Below are 17,098 nucleotides of genomic sequence, written 5' to 3' on the forward strand. Positions count from 1 at the left end.
AGTTGCATACAAAAACTTTTTTTTTTTTGTTTTTGAACATCTGTTTTTAAAACTTTGAGTTCCAAATTCTCTCCCCTCTTCCCTTCCCACCCACCCTCCCCAAGAAGTCGAGCAATTCAGCCTAGGCCACCCATGTATCATTATGTATAACCCTTCCCCAATACTCCTGCTGTGAAAGGCTAACTACATTTTGCTCCCTCCCAACCCATCCTGCTTTATTGAATTTTCTCCCTTGACCCTGTCCCCCTTCCAAAGTGTTTGTTTTGATTACCTCCACCCCCATCTGCCCTCCCCTCCATCATCCCCCCCCCTTTATTTTTTTTTTATCTTCTTCCCTCTTCTTTCCTGTGGGGTAAGACACCCAACTGAGTATGTATGGTATTCCCTCCTCAGGCCAAATCCGATGAGAGCAAGGTTCACTCATTCCCCCCTCACCTGCCCTCTCCCCTCCTCCCACAGAACTGCTTCCTCTTGCCACTTTTATGCGAGACAATCCACCCCATTCTATCTCTCCCTATCTCCCTCTCTCAGTATGTTGCTCTCTCATCCCTTAATTTCATTTTATTTTTTAGATATCTTAGATATCTTCATCTTCAACTCACCCTGTGTCTGCTCTCTCTCTTTTACATATATATATATACACACACATACATAGACACACATATACACATAGATATATACATATATACACATTCACTTAAGGAGCAGATTCTTAAAGCAGAAATATGGTGAGGGTTGTTTTGTGGAAGGTTCACAGTGCTTCGAGACTCAAGGCAGGTAGAAGAGTTTTTAGGCTATCATGGTAATCCAGGCACAAAATATTCTTCCCACTAATAAAACTGTAATTCTTTTAAGAATTTTAGTAAAGAAAATTTAGTAAAATTACTAAATTTTAATGTATCCTTTTTAAGATTTAGCTCTTTAAAAATTGGTTGTTTTTGTTTTTAATATTACTGTAGCCTTTCAATATGTTCTTCCCCCCTTCACACCCAGTGAAATAGCTCCTTTTAACAAAGAATATGGCGGGGAGGGGAAGCAATTCAGTAAAACTTACACATCACCCTAATTTGTCTGTAGATGCAACGTTGTGCTCCCATAGTTCCTCACCTCTTTAAGTAAGAGAGGGAGCTGCATTTTCTCATCACTTTTCTGGGGCTAAGTATGGTCATTTGTTGAAGATTTTTAACTAAGATTTTCCCTTTTTATTTTTTTTTAATGAAATCCTCATTTAAGCCAAGAAGACACAATAGAAAGATTACCTTAAATAGATGGCTTTTCTATTTTTAATCATTCATATATGCAGAATTCATGCTGTGGAGATTCTGATGACTATATGTATGGAGGGGACAAGAAGGTTAAAGGAATGGTATTAGAAAAATATTCATGAAGAAATACACTTAATATACTGTAAAACTGGGTATTTCAGGGATAATTTTTTTTAAAGTTCTTCAGCCACTTATTGACTTTAGTAAAGTTTTTTCAGAGGGTTGTTTAAAATTTAATGGAGAAAAATCTTTATTTTCTTTCCCTAATTTTAAAGGAATTTTTTTCTAACATAGAAAAAAATGTGTTTACTGCTTTCAGTCGCCCTGATAAAAAGCATCGTATGGTTAATATTGAAAACTCCAGGCATCGAAAACAAGAGCAGAAGTACCCTCAGCCACAGCATTATAAGAGGGAAGGTAAATGGCATAAACATGGTCGAAGTAATGGAAGACACACGGCAAATCTTGAAATAGAATTGGGGCAGTTACCTTTTGACCCAAAATATTGAACATGATTAAGTAAATTAGATAACTTTAAGAGAATTGTAGATGTTCTCTACTCTGTTCAGTATTGAAAACTAAACCTGAAGTTACCAAGAAGTCAATGTCTTTCATCTCTAATTATCAGTTTGGTGAATTTTACACTTTTAACTCAAAAGCATCCGTCAAAGCTTACTAACTTGCATTTTCTTTGTAGTTTAGCTCTCTGCTGAATACTTTTTGGCAATGGAAATAAGTTTGGTTGTAGTTTTACCATTAGGGAAGCCAGGCATGCAATAGGTTTTGTGCATGAAATGAAGTTTCCTCTTGTTTTAAGGTAAGACAAGCTCAAGTCGTATATGACAAAGTATAATTAACACTGATGTTTGTGTTAAATTTGGTGTTGAGCTGCCTTGGAAAAAATACATTGTGATGGAATTTCACCTCTGTTAATGTTTTATAAACTTGTTTCTTGTCTTTTCTTTGGGTTCAAGAGCCCACTGACTTGTGAAGAATTTGCTGCCTTCTTAATGAGCTGGCTGACTTGTTCATTTGTGAAATTTCTTGCACATCTGAATATTGTGGAAGGAAAAATAAAACTACACCATGGGGAAAAAAAAGGTCTTTATTGACAATGTAGCATTGTTAAGTATGTGATTTTACTCTTGTTCTAAGAAAATGTCTTCGATTAATCCTTCCTCTAAAGGGGGATCATACAGTGTCACTTGGTAAAGAGTTGCTCATGGTAATTGTTGTTTGCTATTTCCGTAAAACTTGCCCAATTTTTAAAAAAATTAAAAAGTTTTAATATTTTCACAAGTAAATATAATTTCTCCAAGAAAGACATAGTACAGTTTCAACTCTCATCTTCAGCTGACTTTTAATTTTTACTTCCTTTCATAAATATATATGTGGCTTCCAGTTCGGCCCTCAGGCAAGTGAGTGTGGAAGATAATAGCAGTTCTCTTGTAGCTGTTTGTAATTAGAAAGGTCTTTATTTCCTATAAATGTAAAATATTTTAAAAAGTTATTTTAAGTATATAATCACATTTGAATTGAAGATTTTTAAAGAAACTTATTTTAGTTGTTTAAGTACATTAATCTGCTTTTTTTTTGCAACAACTTCTAAATTCTAATAACCAATTTAGTAAATTAGTTTATTTGATGAAAAATAAGCTTCAGAGGATTTGGATCGATTTTTGTTAGGAGAAAAAAAAAGCCAAGTTAAAATGACTTGTTTGAGGTATGATAGTACCTTTAAATACCACCTATATATGAGTGGGAGTTTGAGATTAACATACCTGGGCAGTTTCCCAAAGTTCTCTCATATTTACTCACCTCTTCTAAAACGCTGAAGATGATTAAGTGAGTAGGCAATAATGTATTACTGGTAAATTCTTGATTTAGCCAACTTAATGGATTTAAGTAAAATTTATCTGCTTCATCAAGGTAATTCTCCTTTCCAATCAAATCTGGGGGACACTGAAGAAATCTCATTGGAAGTGGACAGTGAACATGGCTAAGGGAAAAAAAATACATTTTTTCAAAAGGATAAGAAAAAGTGTGGAGAATACTGAAATTGTCTTAAAGCTAAGCTCATTTCATAGCATATATAGCCTAATCAAACTGGGGCTTTGTTCAAGCTTGGGAGAGAAAGCCCAGACTGAGTCTTATATTTTTTTTTATTGTAAACACAATATAAACCTAAAGTAGTAGTTTTCCCCTTTATTCTCCCCTTGGTTTCATTTCAAGCAAACATTAAGTTTAATGCAAATTGAAATAAACTTTGAGAAGGATTAACTGTTCATTGATAAGCAGTTTAGCAACAACAAAAATTTCTTTAGCATATAAAAATTATGTTAGTCATGCAATTTAAGGTGGATTTTAACCAATCTGCATTTCTTAAATCATGAAAGTAAAAATTAAACCTCAATTTCTTATTGAGTTAAGATGCCCTAACTAGTGATATTATAATCCAGAAATATTGCATACCACAGGTGTACTTTATGTTATATAAGCCATGGACATCTTTAATTACTTGTAAATTTTTATAATAGTGATTTATCACTATTCCCATTGACTTCTATAATTTCAGAGATCTCCAGTTCATTCTGTCTCATAGGAGAAAGGGGAGAAACAATTCAACAAACATTCGCAAAATAATGTGAGGAAATGGGAATAAAGTCATTTTAACATAGATATATGTCAAGTATAATTACTTGAAGCTGTGGGAGTGACTCAGATTGCTAACGGATAGTAAAGAGGAGAGGGCGAAGGACAAAGCCTCAGAGAATGCCCATATGTAGAAGGGTAGGAGGAAGAGGTTGTACCAGAGAAGAACACTGAAAGACTAAGAAAGGACAAAAGCAGGTTAAGAAGGATGAAGACTGGATTAAGGACAGAGTTGGCAATTAAAGTCATCAACAGATCTGTAGCAAAGCAAACAGTTTCTGTAGGGTGGTGGGGACATAAACAGAGGTAGTATTTCTTAAACTTTTCGAATAAGGGAGAACAGTAGGTTAACAGCAAGATGGAAAAGTCGAAGACAATTTTTTTTTTTTAGTTAGAAGGAAACCTGAGCAAGTGTGTCAGATGGGAAGGACGTTGTAGGGGGAGAGATTTAAGATGAGAGAGGAGGGGATGTGATCAAGGGCACCAGTGGAGAGGTATTGGCAAAAAGAAGTGACTTCATCTTCAACCTAAGGGAAGAAGAAAGTGAAATGAGAATTTTGAGGTATTGTGGGGAAGCTTCACCATGCTTGTTTTTGTCTGTTGAGAAATGAGCACTGAAGGTAGACATGGTAGGTTGAGGAAGTGGTTTGGGAATACTATTGTAAGGAATGTAGTATAGAGTCATTTAAAGATGCATGGATTGCTATGCATCAGTAGTGGCCTAGGTGAGCTTAAACTGCATTAATTTTAGTGGAGACAGTCACCAAATCATTTAGCCTTTGGGGATAATGATGGTACTCACTTCACAAGGTTATTGTGAGGATCGAATGAGATAATATATGTAAAGTACTTTGAAAACCTTAGATATGTAAATCTTAGCTATTCATAATAACAATAATTGTTACTATTTGTACTTAATAGTGGCCCAAGGTTAGGGGTTAACAGGTAGGAAGATGGAGGGACAAGGAAGCCAAATGTTTTGAAAATGAAAAACACTGCCATAGTGAAATGGCTAAATTACAGTCAGAAATATGAAGGGAAAGAAGTAAAGCCAGAATAGGGCTTTATGGCTGATGGAATGGGAAAAGAGGAAGAAACCAAAGAAATGGAAGTGAAGGTGAGAACAAAGGTTAGGCTCTAGATGTAAGATAGTTGGAGAGATGGAAGGGAGAAGAGATTGTAAACTGAGGGGATAATTTCAGAATTGTAAACTTTAAAGGAGGTATTTTTCAAAAGATGATGAGGTCTAAGGCATACTCCAAGGGGTCCCTAAAATAGCAAGGCATGGGAGTTAAGTTAAACCAGTTGTTTGCCTTGAATTTCTGGGAAACTGTATTTCTCACTTTCTGTGGAGACTGAGACTCCAAAGCAGCACAAGCACAGACCTATCTGCTTCTCAAATTGGGTTATTGAAGGATGGTTTTTGTTAAGTCTGGTGGATTGCATCAGTGTATCTTAAGTGGTTAACTTTTCACAATACAGAAATTTCAGACTCCAGTATTTCTAATTGGAAAATATTTTCTTAACAGGACAGCTAGCCACAAGGAAAGATGACTTCTCATTAGTAACTTGTGGCTGTCTTCCCTCTTGAGAACGTAGGTACAGAACTACGTTCTATTTTAAAACTTCTTGAATGGATGGAGCTACTTTATTTTAGTATTTTACATCACATTCTAGAGCTGTTTATTATTCCTTGGTTAAATCACATTGAGTTTTAGGAAAAATTATTTTAAAACAAATTAACATAAAATCTTAAATGCTATTAAATGTCATTAAAAATGCCTTATTAAGAGTTTGAATTATTTTTTTACGTTAGGGATCAATACTAATATATTTGAATAAATGTTTTAAATAAGATTTTTAAAAATCATTTGGTCATCCATCAATTTATATCCAGGGACTTTAAAAAAGCCACATTTTTAAATCAGTGCCATTACTGAACTAATTTAGTTACCTGTAATAAGGCGTAGAGTGGCAAGGCATCATTACAAAGACGGAGGCTGAAGACTGATTAGGGGAATTGTCACAGAGTTCTTGAATATGAGTCATAACATCAAGAGAACCACGTTGATGAATCAAACCAGTGTAGAGGGCCAGGACCGTATTTGATAAAAACAGAAAACTTAGTGCTGGTTTCTTCCAGGTTTTCAAGTGATTTAAAGAATGTCCTAGAAGAATATACAAAATGAGCCCAAATTACTGACAATAATTAAGGGTTTTTGGGGGTTGTATATTGTGACAGTAACTAATAATGTTAATTTATTGAGGATTTCATGGTGTAGTATTGTCTAAAGATTTGCTAGGATGCCCTGATTATGTCTTTAATCATTCTCTAATAGTCTACCTATTATCATTTAGCTCTGACCTACCTCTTCATTTACTCATTTTATCATCTCTGCATCAAGCTGTGCAGTTGCTTACCTACTTTTGTGTATATTTGTGTATGTGAACCTCATTGTATCCTGTAGGCTCAGAAGAAGTGGAAAAGGAGCCTTACAGATTCTAGTCCAGTCTCCTGTGAGTATTGTAACTACTGAACGTCCCTTGTGGGCACTGAAAATTTTATCAATGTTCAATAAAAATCAATGATCTCTATGATTTGTGTCTGGGATGCATACTATATAACCAAATTGTATATTTAATAGATAAAGGAGGTCTTCTACACATCCTGGCATGAAGTCCCAAATGCTGTCCCAGGAAGGAGACTCTGTAAAGTAGCCATTTGTCCATATTGAAACTACAGATTCCCTCTACTCTTTCTTTGACACGTGGTCACCCAGCTTTCAGTAATGGACATCCAATGCCTCACAAAAAGCTGTCCACTCCAATTTTGATAGCTTGAGTGGCTCTCCCTTATTATAATGAATTGAACCTTATCTCAATGCTTATCTTACAAGGCCCCTCTCAAATGGAAAAAGACTTTGTTGACTAGGAGTGGCAACCATTCCTTTTAATTCTGTCAGAGGAAATAAAATCCAAGTTTTGAGATGCCTAGGTAAAGATCTCTAAATGATGCAATGGTCCCTCTAAATGACTAGCATTATTGTAGCCAAATTTGGGGAGAAGGGGTTCCACTTTGACTTAGAGTCAGAAACATGTTACAAACATACCTCAGATGAAGGGACAGCTTCATGGTACAGTGGATTAGAGTGCCAGGCCTGGAGTCAGGAAAACCTGAGGTCAAATCTGGCCTCAGACACTTACTAGCTGTGTGACCCTGGGCAAGTCACTTAACCGTTTGTCTCAGTTTCCCCATCTGTAAAATGAGCTGAAGAAGGAAATGGCAAACCACTCTAGACTCTTTCCAAGAAAACCCCAAATGGGTCATGAAGAGTTGGGACACAACTGAAATAACTGAAGAACAACCTCAGATGAAATAAAATGCCTAATTTTGATTCAATAAATTTTAATAAATTCTTACTATGTTGAAGGCATTACACTAGGTGCTGGGGTACAAAGATGAAGTAAGATACAGGCTCTGTCTTCAAGCAGTTTGCATTCTAATTGTATCTCATTTTCTAGGAAAGGTTCCTGAAAAGGATATGTTGTCTTTTAGGGATGTTTAGACAGTTCTCTGATTTTAGTCACCAATTTAGACTAATCTTGTTTACTTAGATTAGTAGAAGGGCTCTTTCTACATGGCAGAAACTGAATATTTAAGAACAGAAATAAACAATTATCTCTGGTAACTAGTAAATCTTGACCTGTAGCATCAAAATTATATAGCAGACATCATAATTCTAAGCTATAAAACACCATTAACAAGCTATCTTCAGAAATGGAAAATCAACTGGATAATTGCATTGTTATCTAGTCCAATGAAGTGTAAGAGAACTTCCTTAATCTGGATAACTTTGCAGAAACACTTTAAAGGAAGGAGGAGTGTAATTAGATGCATCTAAACAATGCTGACTCCATGCATTTCACTTCTTGGCTGATCAGGTGGGGGAATGTAAGTGGCTGGGAAAGCAGGTCTTCCTGTGTTGACCAGAGGCATCATGAGATACTTCACTTCTACTCTTATGCAAAAAAACAGCTATAAAATTACAGATGCATTTGGGATGCAAATATAGGAGTTAAACCTATAGGTCTCACAATGCTTAGCATCATGCCTGGCACATAGTAGGCACTTAATAAATATGCTTGTTGACTGATACCTCACTGACCTGTTTTTAATCCAGGGATTCTTAACCTTTTTTTGTGTTATGGAGCCCTTTGGCAGTCTGGTGAAGTTTATGAACCCTTTCTTGGAATAACACTTTTAATTGCATAGAATAAAATACACAGAATTACAAAGAAAATTATATTGAGATAAAAATGCAGGTTTTTTTAACCAGTTTTACAGCACCATTTCCCCCCAGTTAAGAGCCTCTATTCAGATTTACTTCCATGAGAGACAAGGCAGAAGGGAGTTGCAATGTGGAAATTTAGATAGGATGACAGCATGAGGGTTCTGGGCACGTAGGCTGCTAAGGAGAAGACAAGGAATGAAAGCTGGGGAAGAACTCTGCCAAACTTTGCAATTTTGTACTGGTAGCCAACTAATATTCCATTGAAAAATTACTTCTGCTTTTGGCAAAGAGTTGATATGCAGGGCCCCATTTAGAAAGCAGCAAACCTCAGCCAACCTTGATTTCAGCTTAATCATCTCTGGAAAGTAAATCTGTCTAGTTTCCATTCCAGCCTCTTCAGTGGCTTGGTTTAATTAAGCGCCAACTTTTTGCAAGGCAAAACTAGTCCTACTGCCACTTCTGAAAGCAAGTAAGAAGGCATAAGAAAGGTAGAGAAAGAAGGTATATGCATCACCTGCCAGCTTCTGAATATAATAGAAAATGATCCTTCATACCTTAGATCCCCTCTACCTCTTCCCTTTCCTTGGTTCTAGATAGCTTAGGGCCTCCTTTATTTAAGAAGACTTCTATATTAAATACCAAAGATTTCCTTTATATGTGTATATTTGGCTTGGATGTGTGATTTCATTATACAAATTTCATTTAGGCACATCAGCAACTTTTCTTGTCACTTAAATCCTAGTTGCCTGAGAGGCTAAAGTGATTTGCCCATGTCATCCTCCTAATGTGTGTGTAAGAGGTAAGCCTTGAAGTCATATCTTTTAGGCCCCAAGGCTGGTTCTTGGTTTATTCATGAAACTGCTCTATTCCCTGTGCACATCTGATCCTAACTAATAATCCTATAATGGTTTTGTAGAACTAGCGGTGGTTCAAACTTGGTAGCACTAATATTTGTGACTCATTTCTGCTCTTGAGTTTCCAAAGTTAAAAGTAAGATTATATGACCCAGGAGCTTTTCCTTCTCTAATTAGCTTTTACAAAATGTTACACACACCACACAATCTATGGTCTTACTGTTTTAACCTGTGTAAGTCTTGAAGACTTCTATCCAAATTTAGTGACTATTCAAAGACTTCATGGGAAGAAAACTGGCAAAATTCAAACAACCAATACCAGAAATGCAAATACATAGGGATTATACAAAAGCCACAAGCACAACCCTACAAGTTCTGTTTAAATGTTATCACAAAAAAGTAGCATCTCAGTTCTAGATGGATTATCCTACTAGGGGCAGGGTGAACTTAGTTGCAACAGCATAGGTAGAGGTAGATACCAGTCATACCAGTCACAGCATAAAACTAGGTAGAATATAGATGCAGCCATCAGATACAGAATTTGAGGGCTTGAAAGATCTAGTTAACTAATTTAACATGAAAAACTGACCTAGAGATCAAGTGACTTGCCCAAGGTTACAAGGCTATTGTCAGCTCAGTAAAAGATGGAATGCAAAGGAGAGGCAGATCATCAGGAGGCTATAAGAGTAGTCTATGTAATAAGGAGAGGATGATACAATGAATACAGAGGAAGGGACATATCAGAGATACTGCAGATATAAAGTGGGAGGTCTGGCACCTATCAAATGCGGGGGAGACAGAATTAGGGAGGGATAAAGGAATACTCCCAAGTTGTGAACCCAGATGACAGAAAGTAGTATCCGAAGTAGTCAAATCTGAGTAAGAAAGTTTGGAGAGAAATATGATGAATTCAGTTTTGGACATGATGAATTTGAGATGTCAGCAGTATACTCCAAGCAGTGATATCCATCAAGAAACTGGAAATTTGGAATGAGCTCTGAGGAGAAACTGGAGCTAGACTAGGAGTCATCTGCATGTAGGGAAAAAGTGAAACAGATGGAGTAGATATGATTGCCAAGGAAGAGTGTATAATAAAGTGGGCTTGACGTTATTTTGGAGAACCCACATTTAGAGAAGGTGGAGGATAGTGAATTAGTGAAAGGGCCTGAGAAGATCATGAAAGTCAAGGAAATCTGATACTATCAAAAAGGAGGGCAAGAGTGTAAAATGCAATAGACCATAAGACTGCAACAGAGTAAGAGCAGTATAGAAGGGGAAAAAATAGAAATATTCAATCTAAAGGATCTGAAAGCTAGAAAGATGACACAAAGGTTTCACACCTAAGTGACAAAGATAAGGTGGTGATGCCATTCCAAAAAATTAGGAAATCAGGAGAAGAAACAGGTCTTGGAGTTAAGGTTTCAGATTTATACAGGTGAAGGTATTTAGAAGTCATTAGGAAATGTTTCTGATCTCAGTAAGGAAGAGCTAGAGATAACTGATGTGGGAGATATCCACATAGAAGAGGCAGTTGAATCCCTGAGGGTGAATGAGATTACAAAGTAATGGATTCACAGAAAAAAGCTGAAGAAAAAAATCTCAGATTTCAAAAGGGTCTCAAGATTGCCGATATATTTGGTGTAGTAGGCAAAAAGAAAGCAGAGCCAGGAGACAGAAGGAATGGCCAGAGAGATCAAGAAAGCCAGAGGGTGGCAGAATTTCTAGAAATGGAGGAAGGGGTTAATCACCAGTCTCAAATGCTGGTGGGAGGTCCAGCAGATTTTAAGGATTCGTCAACTGGGTCAGTGGTGCCCTTTGAAAACAGTTTTAATACCGTGGTCAGGGAAGGTGCCACAATGCAAGATATTTAAAAGGATGAATAGGTATTGAGGTAGAAGTGGCAAGTGTAGACCACTTTTCAAGATGTTTGGGCAGTGGAGAGTAGAAACAGCAATTTTGAGGCAAAAGGGTCTAGGAAGGTGAGATGAGCCTATTTGTTGTTGGTAGGAGGGTGGGCAGGGCAGGGGCAAAGAAGGGTGATGCAAGAGATTAATGATCATTCATGAAGTAAGATCCTAGCAAAGTGATATAATTCAGGGAAGAAATGCAGGGATTAGCTTTCATAAGGAGGAAATGTATTTCTTTTGACTAGAGATAGAGGATGAATGAAAAAACTTTGAAAGGCTGATAGACCATAGTCACATAATGCTTTATGCTCCACAGAGTACTTTGCTCACAACTGCTCTGTGAGGTAAGCAGTACAAAATTAACCATTTTACAGATGAGGAAACAGGCTCAGAAAGATTAAATAACTTGTTCATGTTCAGAATTGTGATTCAAATCTCTTTAAGTTTCTGTCCAGCTCTAAAATGCTATTATTTTGATTCTCTGAAGTCTTAAGTGTGAAGCATGTCCTCTGGAGAGATTCAATATCCTCCTAGAGGGATATATGCTTCCTAGGAGCTCCTTTGGATTGACTAATGGCTTGGATGGTGGTAAGGGTCCTGTCTCACAGGGGGAAAGTTCCACCTCTTCACCATCAATCTTCACCCCAAGTAACCTTAGTGTCTGGCAATAACAAATATTACGGCTGTAGGACAGTGATAACTGTTACCTGTTCAGTCCTTATTGAAAATTCTAAAGCAAAAGAGTAGCCCAAATTCTTTGGGGAACAGAGTTGTGAGCCTGGAACAACATATACACTCAAAAAAGAGGAAACCCTAAAAAATACATTTCATTAAAAAAAATATCCTTTTGCCTTTTATTTTTCTGTTAGCTATTGTGGGCAGAATTTATTAACTCCATCAGTTAGATCCCATGTTCATGGAGCTGCCATTCATTTCAATCCAAACAGTTCAATAAATAGCTATTGGGCCTACTAACTGCAAGGCAATGGGATGCTGTGCAAGTTGTTGGTTATGTAAAGGCAGATACAACATAGTCATTCTCAAGTATAGTGGGGGCAAAGTTACGTTCGCACAATGCTGTCTGAAAGAGAACTGTGATAAGTGAAAAAGAGCCAGGCAAAGGACTATGAGAAATTTGAGGAAAGAGAGATCAGGTGATGTTCAGCTGATGATTTGAGAACCACTTTATCAAAACTGTGCTGTTGCCAACTCTGGACTACATAAGGACTGGCTTTTATGTCTACTTCAACCTTATTCCATTACTAAGGACCTGGAGGTAATTTCAAAATCAGGTACTCCTGACTAGATCTTAAAATAGTAAGCTTAAGAGGCTGGTTATATTAGACACAAAGTTCTGTAGGAGCTACTGGATAATTAGAACTTATTACAGAGTTACAGAACTTATTTAACTGGTCAATCTTTCTTAAGTTTAGGAAGCCTTTGCAGCCATCTGTTTCCAGACCATGCCTACTGCCATTATCAAAAGCAAACTATCATTGGTCTCCTCTAGCCCTCCCAAATTGTATTTTGCAAAGCTTCTGAAACAAAGGATCTTCATACTACTTCTTATTCCTCCTTACATATTTAATTAAACCAGAAGTTTCTTAGTATTCACAAAAAATCAATGTGGGAAAAGGTAAGATATGTATCTGTAATTTTAGAACCTCCCTTTTTGCCCTAGCTGCTTCAAAATCTAAGCTATTTTATATAATAAAAGTTAAGTCAGCATGATGCTCTAATGGATCTTTTTATGAAATTACCCCTGAAATGTTATATATTTTTATGCTTAGAAACTTGTTCTAATGCTATAACCTATCTGAAGATCATGCTTGTTATAAGTCTTAGAATGGATTTTGGCCAAAAACAATAAAATTCTCACCTGACAGAAGTACAATGGTGTGTCTTTGTGTGTTTGTAGCATATAAATACATATGTATGTATATATGCCAAAATAACCTTGACCAAATTTGAAGAACCCAAGAAAATGAAGTATGAGAACACAGAATTAATTCTCACTTGAACTGTATTCTGCTCATCTCAGGTCTGAGCTGAGCTATGTGATATCCTAATGGTTTTAAATGATCTCTAAATCATTATCTACATTTTGATAGTGCCATCCTGGTCATTTGCAAATAGGCCACCTATGTCAAAATGGGCACATTTCTATAAAAGTATCTAACACATGGGGACAACACTTTCTGTCCAGCACCCATTACTCTTCCTATATGTACCTCTCTGCCTCCAGGCCTCCTTATGGCATAGGCCAGGGGTGGGGAACCTGCGGCTTTGAGGTCACATGTGGCCCTCTAGATCCTTAAGTGTGGCCTTTTGATTGAATCCTAAAGGATCCTAAGGATTTGTTTTGTAAAAGGCCACATGTGGCCTCAAGGCCGCAGGTTCCCCACCCTGACATAGGCACTTGTTAGCTAGCAGCTCTGAAAATAACACCTAGTTAGGGAAAATTCCAAACCCATATAAACTGAGCTGTTTCTCAAAATGAATATTCCAAAGTCTGTTATAAGTCCTCATGAACAGAATATAATTTTTCTTGAGCAAAACAGGTGTGAGGGAATAACTGAACAGGTGCCTATGTGCATGGGTGACTTAAGGAAAGAATGTGAAAAAGGATAAAAGGCCACAACTCTTAGACAAGGGCTGGACCTGTCTTTCCATCTATCTACTCATTCCTGACTAGTCAAAGTTCAGATTCTATGCTGGTGATCTTTGCTGTTTGGGTAAGTTTCAACAAAATAGCACTTACCGTACTATCATGTCTGATCTTCATTTATCAACACAAATCCTAATATACCATTCAAACTCCACAAGTCAGTTTCAGAGTTATTCACATTTGAATAAGGTCGTCCTGACCATTTGCAAATAGTCCACCAAAAATCAGCAAATTTCTATATATAGATCCTAAGCAGATATACATCTGCTTAGAAGTGGGGGGCTTCTAAGTGCTCACTATATTTGTATATGAGGTGTGACTAATAAGTTGGACTGTTGACTTGTGGATTTAGTCTCATTACCTGTGGTCACAATGTACCTACAAAGACTAACAGCCGTATATCTGTATGGAAGAATTTGTCAAACTATGTCAGGATGAGCTCTGAAGATCTCTTAACCAAACTGTCGCAAAGATAATGAGGCAGTTTAATTCTGGCCTAGGATTTTTTAAAACAGTTTTGAGCATAATAGCTGCCTACTCTGAAGTCTCCCCAGCTCCTAATCCAAGTGCTTTTCTTAATTCACAATATCTAAAAAGGATCAACAATTATTCTGAAGAAAACTTTGCATTAGTTAAAAAAACCCAAAGAACAACCAGTTCAAAATCATTCTTAGTTTATAAAAACAGTTTAGCTAGGCTTCAATTAATATCATCTTTTAAAAATAGGAAACAGAAGTTACTGGCAAAGCAAGTAGTAAATCTCTAGTAGAAAAATGTAGTGAAAAGCAGTTTTATAGATAAATTATATAAGTTAAAATATTCAATATAGTTCAGACAGTTACTTAAATATAACCAAAGGAGTGAATTACTTTAAAAACTGCAAATATGCATTAGATTTATTTTTAAAGAATAAATGTTTTATGTGTTGGAAAAACATTATAAATAGGTTCCAATAGCATTTAATATAAAGGGTTTTTTTCTTTATTAAAATATATCTTAATTTAAACTTAAAAAGACAAACTCAATGTGTACATTTCTGTTATTGTTTGGTGAGACAGAGCCTTGTCATTTCATAAACCTTTACAAGTTGCATGTTAAGAGATACTGGCTAGTTTATGTATACCATATGTGTGCAGATCTCTTGTTTGCTATAAATTAACTTGAACATTGTATCCTCTTACATCAACATTAAATCAAAATAGTTTATACACGATGATGATGCTTCAATAAAAATGAAATAAGAGGAAACTTCAGATTAGTTAACTGATACATGTCTTTTCTGTATATTTGTGTGTGTGTGTGTGTGTGTGTTTGTGTGTATACTGGGAGGTATAGGCACAAGATGATGATGTAAAGCTATTCTGACTTGGTAATATTGAAGTAACAGGAATGCATTCCAACTACTTTGTGGTAAAGAAGAAGATGGGGCACTTAGGTGGCACAGTATATACAACGCAGGGCCTCCCTCAAGTCAGGAAGACTCATTTCCCAAGTTCAAATCTGGCCTCAGATGCTTACTAGCTATGTGACCCTGGGCAAGTCACTTAATCTTGTTTGCTTCAGTTTCCTCACATATAAAATAAGCTGAAGAAAGAAATGGCAAACCACTCCAATATCTTTTCCAAGAAAACCACAAATGGGACCAGGAAGAGTCAGACACAACTGAAACAGCTGAACAGCAACAAAAACAAGAGGTAATTTCTATTCATTGTTTAAAAAAAAAGGAATAATGTTTTACAGTTTGATGGGACTGGTCAAGCATGACTTTGTAACAGTTTTGTAGGTAAATGATAGTTTCTATGATTAAAGTACTTACCACAGAATACCATACAAAATGGTAAAACTGGATAGATAAACCTGAATTCTTTGTGGCTCAATAAGCTGTAACAAAACAAATATTGCAGAAGGCTTTAAATATTCTTTCTTACAGTAAATAATAAACTGAGGAATAAATATACTTAAATGCTGCAGAAAACCAATCATAATTCTGTTAAACCAATGATAAATTATCAATATAAAATTCTAAAGCATTTTATGTTGAATTTTGTAACTTGAATTACAAAATACTTCATGTGGAAGTTAGACCAAAAAAAAAAAGCTGTCACAGGAGCACAGATTTTTTAAGAGTTGGAAGTAACCCTAAAAGTTATCAAATCCAACCACCTCATTTCCTAAGAGGTTATGTGATTTAGCCAGGATCACATATCTGTCTGAAACTGTAATTTGAACCCAAGTTTTTCCAAATCCACATCCAGCATTCTATCAACTACAGATAGAATCATATCATGTAAATTAACATGCATTTGATATTTGTTACATTTTCCACATTAAATAGCAATTATTCTTCTGTAGAGAGGTTAGTAATTTCATTACTTAGCAGAGGTCAGAGCTCTATCCAACTTACTTCAGTGTTACCCTCAGGGTGGGATTTGCATCGATCACAATCGGTATTATAAAAATGGAAAGAAATCGAAAGGAATGTTCTACCAGAAATATAGTACCTTCAGTAGGGCAAGGGAGTACCAGGTAAGAAAGAAGCAGAGTGCATTCAAAAGACAGGTTTAAATCCTAATGGTTTCTCCAGCTGGTGAAGTGCAGCTGGCTAGTGTCCATATTTTACATAGAACAGCTGAAATAGCTGGGACTGGGGGTGGAGAGGTGGGGGAATCAGACCTAAAAGAGCTTATATGCCCCCTGCCTTTCAGCAGATGGCAGAAAAAAGCAATGGCAGCCAAGATGCCCACTGCAGAGCATCTTAGCATGCTATCAGAGGGCAGCAATGGCTCTATATCCACAGAACATTATACCAAAAGCAGCTGTGTTAGAGATGTGAGCTGCTCATGTCACATGTTCCCTGGCCACACATGTTCCTTATGTGTATGTCCATTCAACATACCAGAGGCAGCAATAATATAGTGGAAAAAATGCTGTAGTCACTGTCAAAGGACTTGGGTTCAGTACCAGATCTCTGCTGATTTACTACGTATGTAACCTTGGAAAAGTTCCTACTGTATAAAATATGAGAGTCAGACTAGATGAAATCCGAGGTCTCTTCTAGCTTAAAAACTATGATCTCATAATCTCTGGTCATACTTGTTTCCAGTGTGTGCTCCTTCTCACTGGTGGCACTTTAACATGGAAGAAGAGAAGGAAACAAACATTTATCAAGAGCCTACTTTGTGCAAGGCACTGCGCTAAATGCTTTACAAATGTTAGCCCATTTGAGATAACAATTAAGAGAGGTATGTGCTGTTATCTCCATACAGTTGAAGAAGGTGAGACAGACAAATATGAAAATGATTTGCCCCGGGTCAGTCACACAGCCAGTAAATGTCTGAAGCCGCATTTGAATTTAGATCTTCCTGACTCCCGGCCCAGCAGTCTATACACTTGGCTGTGTAGCTGCCTAAAAAGAGCACCCATGTGTATGGAAGTGGGGAAAATTATTATTATTTATTTG

General features: G+C 36.6%; 2 protein-coding genes across 3 annotated transcripts in view; one reads left to right on the plus strand and one right to left on the minus strand.

Moving 5' to 3' along the window:
- Positions 1–2,383, plus strand: part of CCPG1 (cell cycle progression 1) — a 49,492-nt gene extending 47,109 nt beyond the window's left edge. Inside the window, exon 9 of one of the 2 annotated variants that reach the window (XM_036734637.1) lies at positions 1,585–2,383. In XM_036734637.1, the coding sequence (XP_036590532.1) occupies positions 1,585–1,774 (190 nt within the window). In that variant the 3' untranslated portion in view covers positions 1,775–2,383. The remainder of the gene's footprint in view (positions 1–1,584) is intronic. The other variant, XM_036734636.1, reaches the window with a different exon arrangement.
- Positions 2,353–17,098, minus strand: part of PIGB (phosphatidylinositol glycan anchor biosynthesis class B) — a 28,850-nt gene continuing 14,104 nt past the window's right edge. The window contains exons 9-12 of the mRNA XM_036734638.1: positions 15,455–15,519; positions 5,872–6,085; positions 3,084–3,264; positions 2,353–2,746 (exon numbers count right to left, since the gene is read on the minus strand). Of these exons, the coding sequence (XP_036590533.1) occupies positions 2,633–2,746; positions 3,084–3,264; positions 5,872–6,085; positions 15,455–15,519 (574 nt within the window). The 3' untranslated portion in view covers positions 2,353–2,632. The remainder of the gene's footprint in view (positions 2,747–3,083; positions 3,265–5,871; positions 6,086–15,454; positions 15,520–17,098) is intronic.

Source organism: Trichosurus vulpecula, chromosome 8, assembly GCF_011100635.1.
Source record: "Trichosurus vulpecula isolate mTriVul1 chromosome 8, mTriVul1.pri, whole genome shotgun sequence".
Lineage (NCBI taxonomy): Eukaryota > Metazoa > Chordata > Mammalia > Diprotodontia > Phalangeridae > Trichosurus > Trichosurus vulpecula.